Consider the following 16,161-nt stretch of genomic DNA (forward strand, 5'->3'; position numbering starts at 1 on the left):
ACTGGAACGACAGTCCTTTTCTCTCATACACACCATAGGAACACATTCATTTAAAGACAGAAATACACTAAACACTGCAATAGGGAGCAAACATCTAATACGGAAAGAACATCTCTCTCTACCAAAACCTTCCTAAACAATCCCTTCTGCACATTATGGATACCAAGCATCAGCAGGGAAAAAAACATAGGATTGCAAAGATGCGCAAGGTACAGCAGAACCAATTGTATTCAAAGGATATCCTGTCTTAGGGTTAACTAATTCCTCATCTGAGCTCACGTACAGAATTCACTGAAAATACATACTGCCAAATACATGTCAGCGCTGTGCTGCACATATACCAATTTCTCTTTCAGAATTGCAGCAATCCTAGTAATCTCCATGAATTTACATGATTCTGAGTTCATGTAAATTTTTGGTCATTTCTACAAGGTTTCACTCTTCCCACGTTTCCAGAAATTATTGTGCCTATTTCATAAATTCAGGATCCCTACAATACCTACATTTGGCATGTAGTCAAACAGCCCATTACATATTTCAGGTGTTTGGCCTTTAGTGCGCAGAGCCAGGGACTCCAAGACACAGGTGTAAGGGAGAGGGGGGAAAAAAGGGTGCAGTTCAAAAGCCATTGATGAAGACAAACCATTCAAGCTCTTTGAGGTCACCCACCTCGAAATGACATCCTGCCTCACCAGGTCCTTCAGGCAGCCGGCCACACAGGTGCTTGTATTCGTGATGAGTTCAAGTGTACAAATAAGGAAAGAAAAAGCCCATGTATATTTCTGCATTGAAAACATTTATTTTACAACAGTGGTTTCAGATAATTTAGCAATCTTTATTTTAGTTTATATTCAGACATACAATACACAAATTACCATGCTAAAACATAAAATAATTTCTTCTGCTGTAACTGCGTGTATGTACAGGAGCTCAGTAGTATCGAGTGTTACAATCCACAAAGTTCAGACAGCCACATTTACTTACATACAATTCGAAGTGTGGTCCTTTAGTAACATAACAAAATATATATGTCTATATTATAATTGCTTTTCAGATGCATTTATACTTTGATTGTTTTTACAACAGCTAACATTTTTTTAAACATGGGCTTCCCTCCCCGCCCCCTCCCACCCCACCGGAGCCGAAGTACAGTGCAAATGCAAAACGCATTCTCTCATTACATCTTCAGCTCCCACAGGCTTCATAAAGAGGCCAATATAACAAAAACCCATAATGAATTACTTATTTCAGGGCCTTGCTCACATGCAAAATTAATCTAAACTGCCTTGGATGTCTGTGATAACGCAAACCAAATAATCCACACCCAGCCCAAAAAAGTGGGAGAAGGTGGGGATGTAAGTGGAAGGAAGGAACAACAGCAACTGGCTTAAGTGGCACACAACCAAACAAGGAAACACCAAGTGTTTGGAACCTGGCAAACTTCAAAGTTCATCTACTGTGACAGACACAAATATAACTTCAAACATATAAGTAATAAAAGGAATCCCCCGTATATTTCCCCATTTCTGCTGATTGCCATTAAGCAGAAAACCCATGTGTGTTTTGTATGTTAGGCAACAGCTTCTGGAACATAGGGCCCAACTAGGGCCAGCTGCATTCTCTACCCAATATGACTAGAAGTAATTTGGTGGTACATACACGTACGTTGGCCACAATCTTTTTGCCTTTACGCAAATCATCAGCTAACTTTAGTTTTATGACTTGCAATAATTCCAAGTCTTATGAATCCAACCTGTAAGCACTATAAATTGAATAACTGGACCAGACTGTGCAAATGCATCATATGATTCAAGTTTAAATTCTCACTAGCAAGGAGGGAAGACTTTAGGAATCCACTTGAGTAGAAGATTGATTTTCCCTTTTCAAACAGCACAGCTCTCTCACTAGTACTACCTATTTATTTATACAACAGGATCCTTTCACCATTTCCTTCATCAGTCATTTGAACTGACAAATCTTGTTTGTTTTTTCCTGCAGCTGAAAGGAGAAAGCACAATTCTGGACACACGAAACTCACACCTTTGGCTTTTCTGTCTAAGAGTTCATAGAAGTACTTTGAGCCAAATTTCATGTTTTACCACCAAAGAAAAAACAGCAGCAAGTACTAGGTGCACACCTGTTGTATAAATATATACATATGTGCATATATACATACATACACACACATGATGTTGCAATCCAAAACCTACAGCACAGGTTTGGACCTTGCTTTGTGAAGTCACTGAGTCCCACTTTGTAGAGTACAAAGTAGTTAAAACCAATATAGGAAAAAAACCACATCAATGTATTCTATTATACCTTTAGTGATTAGCATATTGACCATATTTAATATACCCCCACGTACCAGCCCATGCAAGTCAAAGTTATTCCAGAGATCGCCCTTACCCTCCTTGCTATCGTTGGGTTTCAGTTCCTTCCTCTATAGGAGAGGTGAAACAGGTAAATCCCAGCTCTACCCTCACGGGACAGGGTCAAAGGGCAGTTGGCAGGAATCAGGTAGATCATTACGTTTTTTTGGAAGCCATTGCTGTACACAGAATATGATAAGCAACCATTCACAAACTGCAGGAATACACCCGCGTTGCTGGTTGTGGGGGAAAGGGAGCAGAGAAAACAACAGCACTCAAGAATGGATGGCCATTTTGTGTAAGAGTTTCCTCTATACATATATATAGCCACCAATAATTCCCAACATCTCTCCTAACAACAAAATTAACTGTACCTGTAACACTGGCATTTTATTTTCAAATGAAGGTATGTCTTCCAGATTTATGGAGTTTGGCTTGTGCAAACAAAAACAACAGAAAGCTTCCCTTACGCAGTTTTTTCTTGTAAAGAAAGCACCTTCTTGGAATGAAATGGGAATTTCAGTCTTGCAGAGTCTCAGATAGCACTTAAATCTCCAAATACAGTACGTAGAGCAGACCATAGTTCTTGCAGGACTTGAACACTGACAAATTACCTGCCATTTTGTTTACTATCAATTATACTTCTTTCAAGATATTTTAAGCAGTTGTTGGCATATGATATACTACAAACTAGATGATTTCCACTATAATACAGAGAAGCGGCATCAAATGATAAAGCAAGTTAAGTTTATACCAACCTTACGCTATAAACATTTGCATGGGGGGCGGTTGTTATGTTTCAGTGCTCTGATTCTAAGATTAATGCAGATTTAAACAGCATCCAGAATTAACATGAGGCAAGGGCTGCCAAGTGGCAAAAGCCCACCTGACTACCTAGCAAGAATCTGCTGTTAAACATTAAGCCAATATCCAGTTGCACTGGGTAGAAAAAAACTGCAGCACAAATGCACTTCCTAAGTTATTTGGAAATGTCAAGAACACTGAAGGGCACCAGACAAAGGGCACAAACTAGTTAAGAAAGCAGGTACCTCTCTCACGGACTGGGTACATTACAAATGCTCAAAGATAAGCCCCCCAAAAGCATAGTCACATCCCTCCACACCACATAACATAACCATTTTAAAAATGGAACAGGAATATATTTTCTGTCAGGTTCCTGCCCTGGTTATACCTGTAACGCTTATATGCTCTGACATCAAGGGTTTTTAAAACTGTAGCCCCCCCCACCACAGCACTGTTGCAAGACTCAGTATTTCTTAGTACCGTGTTAAAGCCGTCTTCCTAAGCAGGTGTTTCTAATCATACTGTATCTGTGTACACAAATTTTAAAGAGTATCACATTTTCAAGAACAATATGAGCACTAATATCTAAAGCAGTTTAAAAATACTACAAATCTAAAAACAAGACTAAAAAGATAATATGGCTCTAAAACATCACTGCATGGAATTAGCAGAAAACTACACAATATCAGACGCCATTGATGTTTACGTAAACAAATTTATATACAGATAAATATTTAAGAACTTCCTACATACATTACTAACAAAATGAAACTGGCATTTAACAGGTGCGATGCCCCTTCGTTCACTTCAAGTGAAGCGGTGAATTCTTTGTTGTACTACGTTGGGTTTGGGAATTCCCCGCGCACGGGGAGGACAGGGCACAGCAAGTCCAGCACCAGCTACTTCTAAGACAGCTTTGCCGCTGTCAGAAAAGATAGGTACCTAAACATTCCTTGGAACGAGGCAGTAGCTTTCCTTACTTATCCTAAGTTGCAAATGGCTCTCCATACAACAAAACTTTTGGATAAAATCAGTGGTCCTCGATATCAGTCCTTGAAACTCTCCAAATCAGATTCCCCCATATACTCCTCCTAATAACAAGGAGCTACGAGTAGGTTTGATGAGCTAGATGAACTACTAGGCTAGGCTGAACTACTTAAACAGAGATCTCGGGTAATTTGTAAAAATGATGATGTGACTTTTAAAAAACAAAACAAAAAAACAACAAAAAAAAAATCAAAGCTCAAGTTTTAATTCTGGCAACACACCAAATAGAGATCAACAGTGCTCAGGTTTAATTTTGGAAGGAAACATTCTGCATATAAGCCAGTAACAAGTATTTTCATCCAGGCTTTAGTGCTTGTAAAACTATGCTATTTCAGCTCTGGCAGGGACACTGCAGTTCCATAAACTTAAGCTCAGAAATGCTGGCTGATCTTAAGCACCACATTTTTAACCATTATTTCCAAAACAATTTTGTATTCACTGGGATTCAATTTGGCCATTTTGCAAAGACAGAAGTACAGCTCCTGTAACCCCGGGATACACTTGTACCTTACTTACAACATAAGAAAAAAGTGGGCATTAACCTACATATCTTCTGATTACGCAATTTATGTTTTAAAGAAATGCTGTTTAAATAACTATTTCTTACACAGTTTGAGAAGTCAGGAAAGAGAGAAGTCAAGAACACAGTAATATACAGTAATCTTAAATTCAAAGATTTAAGACTAACCTGGGCAAACTTAGCAGTTGCAAAAAATACTCATATTCATATTTTTCCCCTTCATTCCTTGTAATTGGGATCTCAGAGTAGCTTCCCTTGGAGCATCTAACATCATATGGGCATATACAATATAGAGATTAAATTACTATTCCCACAACCACAGAAACAGCTGAAAAGAAAGCAGTGTCTCTTAAATTCATGCCTTGCTAAATGAAGAACTAATTGCTGGTTGAAATGCTGGGTTTTGGAAGGGAGAGGAATTGTTTGTTTGCCTGTTTTTAAAACAGCAAATTTATCCTGAAAGTCATCTTTTTCAAGTAGTGCAAAACATGGATAAAGGTATCATCTCCAACCTTCATTTGCTCCATACATTGCAGTTGTGATATTAGCTCGTACGCAGAAGTCTGTGGGGTTTCCGCATACTGCACTGCTTCTGGGGAACACAGTAAGAGTGACTCTCACCATGGCCTGAAGGTACGTTACACAGGTCCCTAGTGCGCTCAGTTTCCAAGCCACAATCTCCCGTTGGCTCTCCTAGTCCAATGGAAGTATCCCAGGGTGATTAAGAAGTAGAACCTTATTTGGAATTAATACCAATCAACCCTGATGTAACGAGTCCCAGCTGCTCCACAGTGGAGCAACAACTGGCCTTTTGTATTACACATCTAGACCAATACATGGAAACGGAAGAGCATTATAGACCACGGTACATAAGAGTGACTCAGTAGAATGAGAAAAATGCTGTTTCCTTATCAACTATGCTGATTTACAAAGCCAAAAAAGTTAACACTTTATTTTTACCAAGAGCATCAACTGATTTGCATGGATTATAAGGGCAATTTTGACCAGCAAGTTATCTGCATAGATATTCAAGCATATTCAAGGGTGAAATTCTACTTTAAGAACAGGCTTCAAACAAAATCTACACAAAGTCCATGAGACATTATTTTTTTTCCAGCTTATAAATTACTTTTCATTCCAAAGGGTCAAAGACTCTGATTAATAAGGACCTCAACTCAAATCATATATGACTGTCCTCAAAGCCACCCAAGACAGTTTTGCCTGATAAAAAAAGTTAAAAGCAAACCAGTAAACCACAAGGTTTCAGGTCTGAAGGACTACCAACAAGGAAGAACTTACTTAACAACTGTGCTTCTTAAATCTAGTCAGTTAATTAAAAGTTCTTTGGGGATTTTTGGATCCCAATGTGTTATCAAAAGCATACTTATCTGCAACAAGCTCACATGCAGGCAATAAATGTGTTTGTACCAACTGCTATGGGAAAGTCTGAGTCTGTGACCATCTCTCACTCAGTATTTGGACTGTGTTAAGAACCTTATCTTTTACCTGGTATGTTTAACAGGGTTTCACATCAGACTATGTGCTCTATCATTTTCTGCCCATGGAAAGATAGAATGAAATATATTCAGACAGATTTTCACGTTCTTCTCTCCCCCTTTAATCTGGACAATATCCAGAAAAACCGTACCTTCTATAAACCTAGGACAGCCAAATGGCAGTATGCTTTGCCTTCCTTGGGCAGGGGAGTCCCCTTCATTTTCAGGTGGTCTTCTTATAAACTGACAGTGCTTTAACCCATTCAAAGAAACATCTGGACCTTGTAAAAAAGCAGCATAAAAGACCTTCAAAGAAAATACTGGATGGGAGGATTTAAATCACTCCTCAAGAGAAATAGGTGAAAAATGAAAAGGGGAGATGGGGAATAAAAAGGACAGTAGAGGCAATGTGATATAAAACCATGAAGATCAAAATTAAAGAGGCTGTAAATAAGTGTTAAAAGTGCCAAGTATAGATTTACTGGTAGCTATTCTAGATCCTGACTCAATATTATCTAAAGCAAGATTATTAACAACAAAATATACCAGCAATTCACCAGCTGACTAAAATGTTGTCACAAATCTCAATAATCCACAGTTTCAAGAGCAGTATTCAAAAATGATTTGGTTTCAAAACAGTACAGGAAACCTTTCAATAGTTTTCCCATGGTTTTTCTGAGGAACAGAAAAACACTGATGTAAACAAGTCTAAATGCAAGACTATGTGCAAATTATACAATATAAACACAAAGAAAGGTGTTTTGTTCTTAAAAAACTAAGTATTCCACAAAGATGTTCATGAGAAAATTAAAAGGCTTTTGTGTTATCAAAAGCTGTTAAAGGAAAAAAAAAGTAACACTCCATTTGTCTATTAGAATGTTAGATTATTCAAACACATTTTAAGAAATCAAATTTGTTTTTTTACTTTTACACTATTGCCTACTATCTGCATTTTATTTACTTGGCCAATAAAAACCGATTAACCAGTTTCACTTCAAGATTCTCATGCATTCAGAAAAGCTGCATTATTCGGTCTTTAGAATTTCAGGAAAAAAGTCAAACCAAAACAGAATTGTGCTTGAAGTTTAAAGTCCACCATGACCACCACCAAATAAACCTATTTACATTTGGGTTTGTGGCAAATTAACTTTCGTGGTTACACTGTCACTGGAGATCCCCTTAGGCATAAACAGCTGTTCATCAATTTACTCTTCAAAGATTGGAAACTCTCCCTTTTTATTTTTCAAGGTAGATTTATTTAAGCTGAAAAACAGCATTAAAGAGAAATCTAGCTCTGCAGTACTGGGATTTTTGGTTCTTGGCTTTGTAAACTTGCTTAGATAACAATGCAGGAAAAAAAGGACAAATAAAAGAATTGATTTGTTGCATTCACATGAAAAATCATGAACTTTTAAAGGTCTTCAACAGCTCAGTTGTATGGAAGCATGGTGGCTTCTGTGAATCGTTTTCTTTTCTAAAATCTCATTTTTAGGCCAATACCACTGCTTAAAATGCAGAATGTCTCCATCACACTTATTTTGTGACAACTCAATACATTACACCACAGACATTTAACATAACTCCATACATGCTATAAAAAAAAAAAAAAAGGAAAGGAAACAAATAAGATCATAGATAAACTGCTTTAAATACTGCATGCTACAGCACTTCACGTATCATCAAGATACGACACTGAAGGTGACAAAAGGCTGAAGGGATTACAAAATATTTTCGGCAGGTTGGAAAGCTGCCTTCTTACTGTGGCAGAATTTTTCCCCCTCCCCATCTCTACTTCTAATGTTCATGATTCTAGTGTTGAGTTGGCCATGTATTTATTTATCCATTCTAATTACAGTATTTCCTTAACTTAATTAAATCCATCAGTGTGGTAGCTGGGGTGAGAGTCAGCTGTGAGCTGGGTTGTCTCTGTGGCTGACGCTGGCTGTATCACAATAGGTGTGTCTGAGGCCTCTGAAAAGGGAAGACAAAAGGTTTAGCACACCGAGGAAAAAACAGTGCCCTATGTTTTGGTAAGTATCAGTTACATCTCTCTGCAACAATTTGGCAATACAATTTTACACTCCTCTTTAAAAACATAATATTGATTTACTGTTCTTCAGTCTGTACACAATGCCAATGGACTCAAACTAACACGTGGAGCATTTATTATATTTCTTTATTCACATAAGAGCAGCTGCTACTCTCCCATCGTTCAGCAGTTTCAGTTAAAAACATGATCAGAGCACGCAGAAAAGCCTACAGTTTTTTTAAATAATTGGTTTAACTCTACAGAAGCTTAGGTGCTTCATAAATAGTACTGGATACAGCTAGCTGGTTAGCAGTCCCGTTTCCTTTACACCTGCCACAGTTTACAGAACTGCCTTGACACTTCCCATCCTTTGGGGTAGAGAATCCCTTTGTGGAATCACAAGAGTCTGGCTGGTATGTTATTTCAGCGAATGTCAAAGGGAAGATAAACGATGGTCACGTACTTCTCTGAAGCTCCAAGTTCAGTGAAGACCCACCGGGATTTCTAATGAGCTTACAGAACTACATTTCTGGTGGTGGCGTTACCCAGAGCAACTGACTCTTGTGCCACAAATATTCGCCCCTCCCACAACACACACGATTAGAGATCTATGCCAACCTCTAAAGCAAGCATTCCTCCTTAAATAGCAACACTGAGCGCTAGGTCAGAGACTCTGCTATTATGGTAATTCTAGAAACCCCACAGCTTTTTCACCTACCCCTTTCATCTGACTGCAACTGTGCCTCCAAGTCCTCTGGAGAGACGTAGTATTCCTGCTCTTCACCTTCAGGAGGTTTAGGTTTACACTTCCCACAGCAACAATTACAGCAGCAACACAGACAGCAACAGCAATAGCAGCCTGTGATGAGCCCACAGAACACAAACAAGGCCTGCAGAGGGCAGAAGAAAAAGAAATATTTGTAACCTACATCACACTGTAACCACTGAGTTGGTGAGAATTGGATATGGAAATCAGGAATGAAAAATAAAGCCATGTAAAGACAGCTTTTTAGTTACAAACTTTGAGATATATGCTGGTGCTGGAATATAAAAATGTGCCAAACTGGCTACAGTTATGATCAGTTCACATTGAAGAGAATAATGACTCACTGAAGTGAATATTGGCTCACCTGAAAAAATTCCTAGATCATTCTAAACCTAATTTCTATGTTTTCTGCTACATATGCAAAAAGATACATGTCTAAGAAGTATACCTGTACTGAAATCCAGAAGTACAATAGTCTAGGACAGATTGTAGCTTGCATTAATATGCCTGGATTAGATTTACACTAGCTAGTGGAAATACAGATTGCAATGTGCCTACAGAAGCAGGGACTTAGACTTACCAAAGGTTGCAGGCACGGCTGCAAAGCTCATATGGAAGCTAGAAACGCTGGGGCTAGAACGCTACCGATACGTGAGCAAGCTAACTTAAAATTAGCCAAGTTTGTCAGCGTGCCTATCACAGTCACAGTGGCAAAGGGCAAAATTAAAATATTCACATTGGTCACTGCATAACTGTTTGAAAAAAATAATTCTAAAGATAGTACACCAGCATGGTGATATAACTATTCCCTTACCACAGGAAAATCAAGAGACAGAAACAATGCTGGCAACAGTGAAGAAAAATGAACTCATGAAGTGAAATGTCAAGGCTAGGAAACAGTTTTAATCAGCCACAACACATCGTAAGCAACATCATTTCATTAAATAAGTAAGCTGGCGCAGTTATGGTTTCTTACTTCGATTTCTTAGCCAGTCTTTTACTCATTGTATTGTGTGCAACAGACTGCAATCATGTGAACTCTGAAATGCAAAGCTTGAGAATGTAAGTGTGAGAAATGCATAGTCTAAAGTTTGCTTGCATTTTTGAATAAAAGTGGTAATTTTAAAATATATTACTTAAAATGATAGAAGCATATTATGATTAAGAGTGTTATGAGCCCAGTAAAATATAATAATTATTTGGTGCTGGAAAAGGACTCCCAGAAGGCCTCTATATAATAATAATTATATCTACTATTCAATGCAAACAAAAAGATAACGCAAAGTGTTTCTGAGGAAACAAGAGCTTGCAGTGTCATTTGCTATACTAGTGACACTCAGGTCTGTTTCTGCTGCACCAAAACCAAGGATGGGCTAGCGAACAATTAATCTGGTTTCTGCGAAATCAGAGAATAGCTTCTGAGAAAGTTTGTTAGCATGTTTCTTTACAGGATCTTATGTGTGGGCTCAAGTGTGCAGCCAGGAGTCTTCTTGTAAGATCATTTAGCAGACGTTACCAAAGAACATACCCCTCAAACCCTCACTGCTTTAAATCCACTAGAAGGGCCCAAGCTTCTCTTAATAACGCAAGTGTTGCTATTATCAGGCCTGTATCATTGACAGACAATAGAAAAATACTTCTGAACTAGAGATTGCAACACAGCAAGAGAAGGTTAAACTACAAGGTGTCAAAGATTTGGCAATTTCCAAGAATAAACACAAACATTCAATATCCAAATGGAGCTCTTCTAAAAATTTTAAATGCCAATACAGAATAATTTCTTTGCACTTTTATTTACCTTTGCCCACCAGCTGGACAGGACGAAGTATGTGTTCACATTTTCTTCTCCAAACTGCTCTGCTACATACAGACCCAGAGAACCATACTTATCATAAATGTTTCTCTTCGTGGCATCAGTCAGTATCGCATGTGCATTATTGATCTCCTTAAATTTTTCTGCTGCCTCTGGATTATCGGGGTTCTTATCAGGATGGTATTTCAATGCAAGCTTCCTGAAGAAGGAAAAAAAGGGATTGTTATGGGTTAAAAACTGGGATTTGGGTTCGTGGTTTTTTTGACTTTCCTTTTTTTTAATTCATTCCATTATTTCAGATAGCCTGTCACTCTTGAAGGGAGACTCCTAAGTTGCAGTTGAAAACGTTTATACCGCCATGGTTTCCTTCACCTCTGATTTGTTTCCCTCTTCATTCTTCCTTAGGTGATGGCAAAGGGCTAGAGCACAGGCTAGCTAACTTCAAAGGACTCATCTCAGACCGCTCAAGTGGACTCTCAGAAACCCAACGGAAAAAAAAGGACATTGAGGACAAAGAGAAAGCATTCCGTTTTACCCCTCCGCTCCAGCAATTTACACCATGAAGTTTGACTTCTGCTAAAGCAAGGACCAAGCTAACAGAAAAAAGACACACCACAAGCCCATGATATAGGATAAAAGGGTAAATATAAGCAAGCTGTCACAGCTAATCTGCAGTATCGGAACACAAAAATAGAATAGACAATAACTTGTGGTTAATTCACCAATTCCTGTGCAGGAACAGAGTATTTTTCAGTTCAAGGCTTGCTAAAATAGAACAAGCTTTCAGAGTTTCGAGATACCAGGAAATCACAATGTACCTCCCTAATCATTTTACATCTCTTACAACTAAATGACAGCAGTTTACAGTCCCCTTGAGGTCTCTGAAGATAGCACAATGCTTCAGATTAAGTGTTGATAAATTTGCGAGTTCAGGCATTGTCCAGGAAATAAAAGTCAGTAGAAATAACAGGCTAAACACCTTCTAAATGAACACAGAAAAAACACCGTTTTGAAGTTTGAGCCATTTGTGCTCCTAAGTAGAAAAATGCTACAGAATTCTATGCAAATAGTTTTCCATCACCAAAAAAGGTACTTGTCCTACAGAAAATTACCATGAACGCCCCACATTTGAGAAATACCCTAAAAGCCTGCAGAGCAGTTTACACATGACAATTTTGAGGTAAAAAAAGTATTTAGATAAACACAAAATAATGATTTGTGCAAGCACACATTTGCATATATACACAAATTTATCACAGCATTAAAACAATAAATTGAGTGTGCACTTGAAACACTCTAGAGCTGTAAAAAATGTTGCTTGGGAAAATAATTTCCAGGGCTACCACCAATGCCACAGTCTCAGTGAGGACTGAAATAATCACAGTCTTTATAATTACAGAGAAGTCACGTAAACTTCACTGAAATGGCTCAGCTACTATCAGGCTGCAATAGATAAATATTTTTCATTTGTCTTTTCCTACATGTACACAAACCCCATAGCCCACAGGCCAGCAAAGGGTGTTCCAGATCCAGCGCGGGGCAGGGGGGGAAGTTGGTCAATCCTCCTTTTATAAAGAAACAGCAGGGTAAACAATATTAGAGGATTTTGGAGTGTCCTCATTCCAAAGAAAATCTTTGGCAGTTTTTCCCAATGAGGTAATATTACCTCCCAGTTGCTAAGGCTGCCTCAAAACTTCCAGTTAAAAGTTTTCAGGAAGATACAAATAATTTTGGAGAGTCTGTGAGCCCATTTATTCACAGATTTCACTGTGCAACTACCATCAGTACTAAGAAGTGACTTTAAAAGGGAAAAAGTCATGGTAAATGTTAAAGACCAAAAAGAAAAAAAATTCTGAAGAGTATCCTCAAGTAAAGATTACTACTGACCCCTAGTGTAATGTTAAACCCATTGCCACTAGTCACATAAAATAGTCATATAAAACTGGAGCTCATGCTTAAGGTAAAGAAGCAATTGCATATAAGCAGATTTGGGGGGAAATGTGGGAAAGGGGGACAGTTGCAGTACTCTTTTTTAGTTTTTAACTGGACAACGTGAAGCTATTTCATGTGTCTGACCCTTTAAAAAGGAAATAAAGTAAAAGCTCCTCTTCTAAAAATAATCACCTCACTGATAAAATAAGACATTTTGAACACGTTTAATAGAAAAAAAAAAAAAACATTTTGATACTCCGTTTTCATCCTTATTTGCATCTTTAATCCACACCTCACTGTGCCAGAATTAAAACTGATGGACAAAAGAACAGTATTACACAGCTATGGTCTCTGTAAGCCAGACACGAAGCTATGTAACATAAAAGAAGAATTCAACGCTGATCCCACTGTCTTAAACCTTTATTCAACTTTAAATAAAAAACTTCCAGAATGAGACCGTGTATTTAAGAATTCAACTTACTATGGATAAAATTTAAAAATTTAAAAACTTCCACATGAAGTCTAGGCACGTTTTCACACCTTTTTTTTCCAATCAGAAGCAACCAGATATTTTCATCTGCTTTTTGTTACATATTCATCTTGCAAAAGGTTTAAATTAATGAAGTCCAGGCTGCACATAAATAAATACCTCATTTGTCAAACACTTAAAGCTCTTTGTGCTATTTGGCAATCGGTGCGAGACTTGAAACTTTACCTGTATGACTTTTTAATATCGTCAGAAGTGGCATTCTTGTCCAGTCCTAGCACATGGTATAATGATTCTCCAGAGGTGGACAGCGAACGTTGCCTCTGGTCTGCCATCTTGGACTAATAACCTGAATAGAGAACTGTCCCCAAACAAACAAACAAGCAAAAAGATTAACAAATGCTTAAACAAAACACAACACAGACCTCATTCATCAAGTCAGCTTTCAAACCAGATTTTTCACATAAAAATTCATTTTTTACAAGGTTTAAATGGGCTTTGAAGAAAAGAAAAAAAACCTTGAACACTGTGTAACTTACCAAGTTACGGAATCAGTGAATTATCAGTGAAAACAACTATTATTTTCAGCACAACTCCAGGCACTATAGAATCACTAGTGTGAATGAAACTCAATTCCATTCCTTTCAAAAACCTGAAATCAACAGCTGAGGTATAGCTACAGGTATGTACTATACATCCCTAAAGCTACTTCATCTTCTTTCTTAGTCTTATCATTTAGATAATTTATTATTGATAATACCTATAAGAACAACTTGACAACAGACAGGTTGCTATTACACTGAGGCCGTCTTTTTGCACTGCACCTGTACAGAGCTAAGCAGAAAGGCCTAATTCCAGGACTAGAGATTTCCTAAACTACCTAGAAATGAGTTACTCAACCTGACTGTTTCATTTTGAGCACTCTGCAAATACACTATACCAGCAGCCCTGAAGAAACAAGTGCCCTGTTCACTCACCATACAAGCCGTGCAATTCATGCTTTTCCAAACTTCCCAGCAACACAGCACTATCCCGATGTGAATGACTTCATGCTCAATAGGTCTGATCATCCGCACTGGGACAGCCACCATGGACAGTAGCCACCATCCACAGTAGCTACACATCATAAAAAAGACTACTCACACGAGCAGACAATCATGAGATATCGCCTTGCCATCACTACCTACACGGGCTACATTTGAAGACCTTAGAAGCCATAAGCTCCGTATCATTACCTCTCTCTGGTTCCTTCTGACTTTAAAGAGAACTTAAAACCAAGTATTTAACAAACACGTCATAACAGCTTTGATAAAGCCTAGTCTATTGTGTTCCATTTAAGACATCACAATTCATATAAATAAGTTACCCAACTTTGGGCAGAGCGTACCTTTATGATACCAAACACTTCAAATACACTTAGTACAGCCAGAAATTCCAAACGCTTAGGTGTAACACACACTGTGTTAAGCAGAATACCACTTTCTCAAATAGATCTGCTTCATTCAGGTCCTAAGGCAAAACTTCCTACTGATGGCCCAATAGCAAAATACCCCAAATATTTATTCTAAAGGGAAAGTTCACAGACCCCCAACAAAGTGTTTATTGCAAAAGTAGCACTGCCAGTTCCTGTCCTTTAAAAGCTACTCTGGCTTTCTAAAAATAAAATATTACTGAAATTGGTAAAACACAAAAAAATAGCATTGATCTCTCTATGTAAATCAGTTATTAATTCCACTTGAACACACAACAACTAAATAATTTGGCAATGAGATCAAAAAAGAAGAAAATTCTGGGGGGAAAAAAAAAGTTTGTCTCAGGTGGGAGAACTATCTGCATGACAACTAGAAGAAAAGAAATTGTGAGCAGCTTCATTTTCCCTTCTCCTTTGCCTGGAGAAGGCCTATATATCCCAGAGTAATCATCCAATAGCAAGTGAAAGCCAAGGGGAAGCTAAATTGCATACTCTTTGTTATGTTAAAGAAACCTCCACCGCCTCCCCAAAACCCCAGCCTCTCATCAGTGGCACCGGGTCAAGCAGAATCCTTTAAACAAAATTCAGCATGACGAGGCCTGTGCATCCCACTATGAAAAAAGAGAACAGCTGCCCACTCAAAGAGGAGGTAATCTTCCCTCTAATAATGTACAGTAGTGGATCAACGTTTAGCATGTATTCTAGTTAAATGATACTATTTGAATGTGAATTAACCTCCCCGTCTAAATTCAAATATGAAAGACCCTAAAGGTCTCCGCTGGGACACACCCCTGACAGATAGGCTATGTCCTCTAACATCCTTAGGAGATTAGCATTTGCCACTCTCTAGCTGCAGAACTGCAGCAAGGATGAGCATCGAAGAGAAGACTACTGGCTATTTTTGGATTATGTCATTACAGTTAGCCCACACCAGATTATGCAGTCTTTGAAAAAGATATTTAAAGCGCCAGACTTTTCTAATTTAACCCTTTATCTTCTATAATTAAGTTAATAACTTTAGCTTTTAAAGGGCTACCTAAAACAAATGCGCTAAGAGGCTGCTTCTTTCACTACATGTTTCCTAAGTGCAAATTCACAGAAAGAACTGGACACATTTGCACTCCACAAAGAAAACAACCCTGCTTGCTATCACAGCAGAGAAAATCCCTCCGTACCCTTAGCATCTTACTCCTGAGGCATTTGTGTCAACTTCAGGCCATCATCTCACTCAGTTCAAACTTGCAGAGAAAACAGTTTAGATAAAGGAATTATAAAAAGTACAGGATTATGTAAAAACAAAGATGCAAGGATAATAATAATGCAGAAAAACACTGAATACTTTTGTTTTAGTGTTCAAGTCTATGTGTGCTGAAAGCATATCCAGGTGTATCAATCTGGATAGTAACAAACAAGCAGCCAAGTACGTA

At 38.1% G+C, this 16,161-nt stretch overlaps 1 protein-coding gene across 1 annotated transcript in view; it reads right to left on the reverse strand.

Moving 5' to 3' along the window:
• Window positions 1–775: 775 nt before the first annotated feature.
• The window catches only part of DNAJC5 (DnaJ heat shock protein family (Hsp40) member C5), a 39,219-nt gene continuing 23,833 nt past the window's right edge, over window positions 776–16,161 (reverse strand). The window contains exons 3-6 of the mRNA XM_067307582.1: window positions 13,492–13,624; window positions 10,830–11,043; window positions 8,984–9,155; window positions 776–8,207 (exon numbers count right to left, since the gene is read on the reverse strand). Of these exons, the coding sequence (XP_067163683.1) occupies window positions 8,104–8,207; window positions 8,984–9,155; window positions 10,830–11,043; window positions 13,492–13,598 (597 nt within the window). The 5' untranslated portion in view covers window positions 13,599–13,624 and the 3' untranslated portion in view covers window positions 776–8,103. The remainder of the gene's footprint in view (window positions 8,208–8,983; window positions 9,156–10,829; window positions 11,044–13,491; window positions 13,625–16,161) is intronic.

Source organism: Apteryx mantelli, chromosome 18 (assembly GCF_036417845.1).
Source record: "Apteryx mantelli isolate bAptMan1 chromosome 18, bAptMan1.hap1, whole genome shotgun sequence".
In the NCBI taxonomy this organism is placed as follows: Eukaryota; Metazoa; Chordata; class Aves; order Apterygiformes; family Apterygidae; genus Apteryx; species Apteryx mantelli.